The sequence below is a fragment of the Crocuta crocuta genome, unplaced genomic scaffold (genome assembly GCF_008692635.1).
Source record: "Crocuta crocuta isolate KB4526 unplaced genomic scaffold, BGI_CrCroc_1.0 scaffold160, whole genome shotgun sequence".
In the NCBI taxonomy this organism is placed as follows: domain Eukaryota; kingdom Metazoa; phylum Chordata; class Mammalia; order Carnivora; family Hyaenidae; genus Crocuta; species Crocuta crocuta.
In genome coordinates this window covers 4,815,958-4,821,350 of record NW_027527591.1, presented here as the reverse complement: position 1 = coordinate 4,821,350, position 5,393 = coordinate 4,815,958, and the positions used below count along the sequence as shown (strand labels likewise).

The following is a 5,393-nucleotide window of genomic DNA, read 5'->3' as shown; positions in this document are numbered from 1 at the left end:
CCCCCCCCCCTGCCCACAAGGCTGACTGTGAGACATGGATTACCCAGCACCAACTCAAGACCCACCTCTCCTGAGAAACAGTGGTTTTTCCATTGCTCTGATGCCAACCTGTCAACGCTTCAAAGAGTAACATTCGATTCTTCCCTTTACCCCCAAAATACACACTTTTAAAAGACCTGCTTATTTAAAAGGTGTGATTTGTGCCCTCCCCTCCCCCAAATAACTTACGGTCTTCTTTTCTAACTCATTGAGTAGAACAACTGTGGCTAAAGTAGCTAACGAAGATTTAGGGCTGTTTTAATGGAGGCCTCACTCCCATCTTGCCCCAGATTACCTCAGAAGTTTCTGAGGGCAGTGGAGGCTGCCGCGGACACAGGCCCCGGCCGTGGAGGACACAGGCAAGCTGTCACACTTTGTTTTTCTGCTTATTAAATCCGAACGCTCCTAATTAGTTACCCTGCCCGCTAACGCCTGGGTGGACAATGGGCTGGGGATCAGGGGTGCTGAGAGGCTGTGAATACAATTCCTCAGGCTGCTGAGGCTCGGAGACTGGTGACTCGGTTGTGGGCACCGAGGCACTGTGTTCCTGTGGACTGTGGATTCAGAGATGTCAGCCTCGTGTGAATAGAGGTCATCACCTGTTGCTTCTTCGGTGAAAGGGCAGCTGTGCCGGGTGCCCACTTGGGCTCGGCCTTTGTCTGCTGACAAACAGTGCCCACAGAGACTAACTTTCTCTGATTGTTTGCTTGGTGGGGCAGGGCGGTGCAAGATAACTCCCATACCTCCTCAAAGAAGAATTCAGCAAAGCATGTTTTTAAGAAGTGGCCTCGAAATGTCTTAACCATTGCCTGTTAGTAGCTGCGCTCACCAGCTAGCAAAGAGTAGACAATGTTCGTGGTAAACCACCGTTTGTGTTACTTTTTTCCAGCACCAATTCTGACAAATGTTTAGGTCATGGAGATGACAGTTCGTTAAGTGGTATGGGTATGTGGGGGCTAGCAAAAAAGTTAACTGAAAAGTTAGCTAGCTGTGCAGGAATGTTGAGTGTGCAGGTTTGCAGCAATAAACAGTGTGCCATCACCCAATACATAAAAAGTGTTGATTTTTATTTGGTTTTAGAATTCGGTACATTGTTGTTTTATAGAGCAGCAATAGAGTTTTGTTTAGGGGTTAACATTAGTTTGCTTTTCTTTGGGGAGAGAGTGTGCTGATAAGTTTGGGGATATGTATGTATCCATTCATCCATTCATCTATTGATACATCAAATATTTACATGCCCAGTTGCTTAACATAAGTGTTTACTGCTTTAGCATAAAATAAGCAGTTCAGACCGTTCTAGGCAACTCTAGAAAGATAGTATGCATTTGATTTACTCCTCTCTCTTCATGGCTCTTAAGTGCTATGGGCCCTCTCCTCTGGTATCCTTCCCACTTCACATCTTGTTAGTAAGTAGTCCACATTCCAGACTGTTCCATCTTTTTTTTCATCATCCTCTTGAAATATATCTCCTAATGAATATCCTCCTGTGCTTTCAGCCTATTAACAAGAGAAAAGAATTTGTGCCAAAATAATTCTTCTGTAGTATTTTGTATTAACTAGAATTTAAATTGCCTTAACCTGAAGGTAAGGTCTAGTTCGAAATTGAGGAATGGGGGAAGGTGAATGGTGGGGAAATCAGCTCCTCAGATTGTCCCACAAGAGGGGTGTATGTGTTGGGAGGTAGGTGGGAGAGAGTGGAGGGAGGGGGTACTCTAACTGCCTTCCCCATGGGATCCTCCAGTATCCTTTCTCATGAATCATGTGCAAATAGAATCATTCAATGCTTAGCTTACATATGCCCCAAAGATGAGTAATACCAGAAGAGTTAGTCATTAATATACATTTGTAGGTTTTGTCACAAGAGCACAGGTAGCTAAAATTTAGAAGTTAAATCTGCCCTTTTCTTTCAGCAAAGAGAAGGAACTTGAGAAGAATTCTCTGATAACTTACACTGTCTGAGGAATGAGCCAGGGTTCTGATTTGTTCCTGAAGAGCAACTATAATCCCTTGAACATTAGCTTACATATACTAATATATTCTACTGGTAAAATGTGAAATTTTCTTATCAGTGATGTAAGTAAGGAGATGGCCTGTTACGTACTTTACAGGGAAAGGGGAGAGCAAACACAGAAAGCTAATGCATTGAGAGTTATGGTATTGTCCCTGCTGTCTCATGGGGCCTATATTTTTATTGTATCCCTATCTTAAAGCCTTCCCATGGATTTGTGATAATGCTGGACAGAAAATAAGACACAAATGATATTCTACTTCCCCCTCTTGAAGTATCAAAGCAGGAGAAAGCTTTTAACAAGCAGTGCCTCAGTTTCCCCCATTCAAAATGTGCCTCGGTACTCGTTCATTCATGGATATATGCTTAGTCCTTGTCTGCCAAATCCTTTCTAAGGAACTGCTCTGTCATTTAAAAAACAAGGCGAGGGGCACCTGGATGGCTCAGTTGGTTAAGCCTCTGACTTAGGCTCAGGTCATGATCTCACGGTCTGTGGGTTCGAGTCCCGCGTCGGGCTCTGTGCTGACAGCTAGCTCAGAGCCTGGAGCCTGCTTCGGATTCTGTTCTCCCTCTCTCTCTGACCCTCCCCTGCTCTCTCTCTCTCTCAGAAATAAATAAAACATTAAAAAATTTAAAAAAAAATAAAAAAAAAATAAAAAACAAGGCGAAACACTGCAATCACACCTCCTGAAAGAAAGTTTCTGCTCATGATTTTATTTTTCAAGAAACAACAATAGAGGGCACCTGGGTGGATCAGTTGGTGAAGCATCTGACTCTTCGTTTCAACTCAGGTCATGATCTCCTGGTTCCTGGGATCGAGCTCTGTGTTGGGCTCTGTGCTGACAATGTGGAGCCTGCTTGGCATTCTCTGTCTCCCTTTCTCTCTCTCTCTCTCTGCTCCTCCATGCTCACATGTACACGTAAGTGCTCTCCCTCCCTCTCTCTCAAAATAAACACGTTTTGTTAAAAATATCAATAATATATCATATTGGACTTATATTCAAAGAGCATGGATTGAATAAGTTTTTCTAACAGTATCTACTAACTTGAAAAGAAATTCACCTGAAACTCTAGACTTAAGAAATGATGGACTCAAGTCAGTGCCCCTCTGAGCTCCCAGGATCTGGAGAGCCTCTGCCCCCGTCCTTTGCCAGCCTTGAACCTGCTATGAGGCAGGTGGAGTACTTGTTTGTGTCTTCTGAGTCGCATGTAATAAGGCTGCGCACTGATTATAGTCAGGAAACGACTGTGTGCTCAACCACTACCTTTATGAGGTGCTAGTGAAACCCAGGGAGCAACTTAATCACTGGTGAAATAAACAGACAATTAAGGATTCGGTACCAGCATGAACTACAAACTTTGCCGGTAATTGGCATTCGTTGGCTAGCGAGCAGGCAACTGCAGCTCCCAGAACAACAGTGGGGAGCGCCTTCTGCTAGGCAGGGTCAGTCAGTGCTGCTCATGGTCCTCACACCCAAGTGTACAGAAGTAGAGGAGAATGTGTGTAAAGAGGCCACTAAGTTCAGAAAATGAGACGTGGGGCACAATTGGTCTTGAAAGTAACGTCAGAAGCATTCAGGTAGCTTGGAATCTCCAGCCACGTTGTGGAACTGAGTCTGTCTCCTAAACTTGGAGACTGTTATGTATATAAATGGAAACAGAGATAGAAGGAAGCAAATGTTTTGATACCAGAATTCTTTCAGCATCCTTATCTTAGGCATTACTAGCGTTTTGTGTACTGTGTCATTTTAAGATTATAGATCCTTAGATTATAAGCCGCCCTTTACCATGTTTCTTAAATTCTTACTTTTTTTGATTTTTGGAGAAGAAGCTATCCACATTTTGTTTTTTAAGTAAAAGCTAATGGGAAAAATTGAATTCACTGAAGAATTTGTGGAGAGCAATCTATGCCTTTAGGAAGGATTATTTATATTATCATCATTCAAGGTCTCTAACTCCAGTTACTTTAGTGTACCTTCCACCCCCTGCAAAATTTATAAACTGAAGCTCATTATTCTATAGTTATTCTATGTGATAGATCTACTTTACAGAAACCTTTATTTTAGGAGTGCGGAGGGACACGAAATGGTGGGAAATAACTTACTCTAAAACTCCTAAAGCTGGCATGAAACAGGATGGCGAAGCAGCCACACCCAGGGCAGAACAGGACAGGACCGCACAGGGCCAGCAGCTCCGCCAGCTAGGCTGGAGCGCCGCTATCAACTCGTGCTCTCTGTGACAGAGCAGTAGTGTATTTCTTTCTCCTCTTGCGTTCCTCTTATGTGTTCACAAGAACAGTTCAGATCCAGAAAACATGCCTGAAATTGACTTGGAAATGAAGAGAAAATGCGGTGGAGGTGCCTTTCAGTACTGATAGCCTAGATTTGGACAGATCAAAAGCTAAATTCAATTTAAACCACCTCAGGCAGAAAAAGTAATTGAATTACACTTCCTCTAAATATGATAAGTTTGAGGATCTTAAAACCAGGCACAAAGAACCAGGTTAGAGTGAGCTGTTGTGTATTAAATGGATGCACAGAGCTCTGGCCATCTGCCCCCATGCCCCCACCCCAACCCAGGGAGTTTGATGAGCTGCTGATTGCCTCTATCACTTTACTACTGAGGCTGAAAACTGATTAATCTGCTTATGGGGCTCCAGGGGCTAATGGTCCAGCCCACCAGGAATACTGCTGTCACTGACTTAAGTAAGCTGTGTGGCATATGTGGTTTGATTATTACAAGGGGCAAGGGAAAGTCCCCAAGGCATAGGAAAGCTTTAAATAGCAGGCTTTATCATGCCAAATGGATACACTACTTTCATACCCTAAAATGCATATGGAATTGCTCTGATTCCTTCTCTTCATCTGGTAAACATTTTTTTTAAATTTTTTTTTAATGTTTTTATTTATTTCTAGGAGAGAGAGAGAGACAGCGTGAGCAGGGGAGGGTCAGAGAGAGAGGGAGTCACAGACTGAAACAGGCTCCAGGCTCTGAGCTGGCAGTCAGCACAGAGCCTGACACGGGGCTCGAACCCATGAACCGCGAGATCATGACCTAAGAGAAAGTCGGACGCTTAACCGACTGAGCCACCCAGGCGCCCCCATCTGGTAAACATTTTTGAAAGGCTTCCTCTGGGGTGCCTGGGTGGCTTAGTCAGTTAAACCTCCAACTCTTGATTTTGGCTTGGGTCTTGAGATCGAGCCCCACGTCGGGCTTTGTCCTGAGAGTGGGACTTGCTTGGGATTCTCTCTCCCTCTCTCTCTGCCCCTTGCCTGTCTGCGTGTGCATGCACTCTTTTTCTCTAAATAAGCTTCAAAAAAAAAAAAAAAAAAAACCCTACCTCAAA

General features: G+C 43.8%; 1 protein-coding gene across 8 annotated transcripts in view; it reads right to left on the bottom strand.

The window, feature by feature from the left end:
* The window catches only part of PLEKHM3 (pleckstrin homology domain containing M3), a 191,100-nt gene that overhangs the window by 71,026 nt on the left and 114,681 nt on the right, over positions 1–5,393 (bottom strand). Inside the window, exon 7 of one of the 8 annotated variants that reach the window (XM_077771151.1) lies at positions 1,090–1,536. The exons of 6 other annotated variants lie outside the window; for them this stretch is intronic. In XM_077771151.1, the coding sequence (XP_077627277.1) occupies positions 1,393–1,536 (144 nt within the window). In that variant the 3' untranslated portion in view covers positions 1,090–1,392. Of the gene's footprint in view, positions 1–1,089; positions 1,537–2,497; positions 2,649–5,393 lie in introns of those variants that run through there. One more of the 8 variants, XM_077771158.1, reaches the window with a different exon arrangement.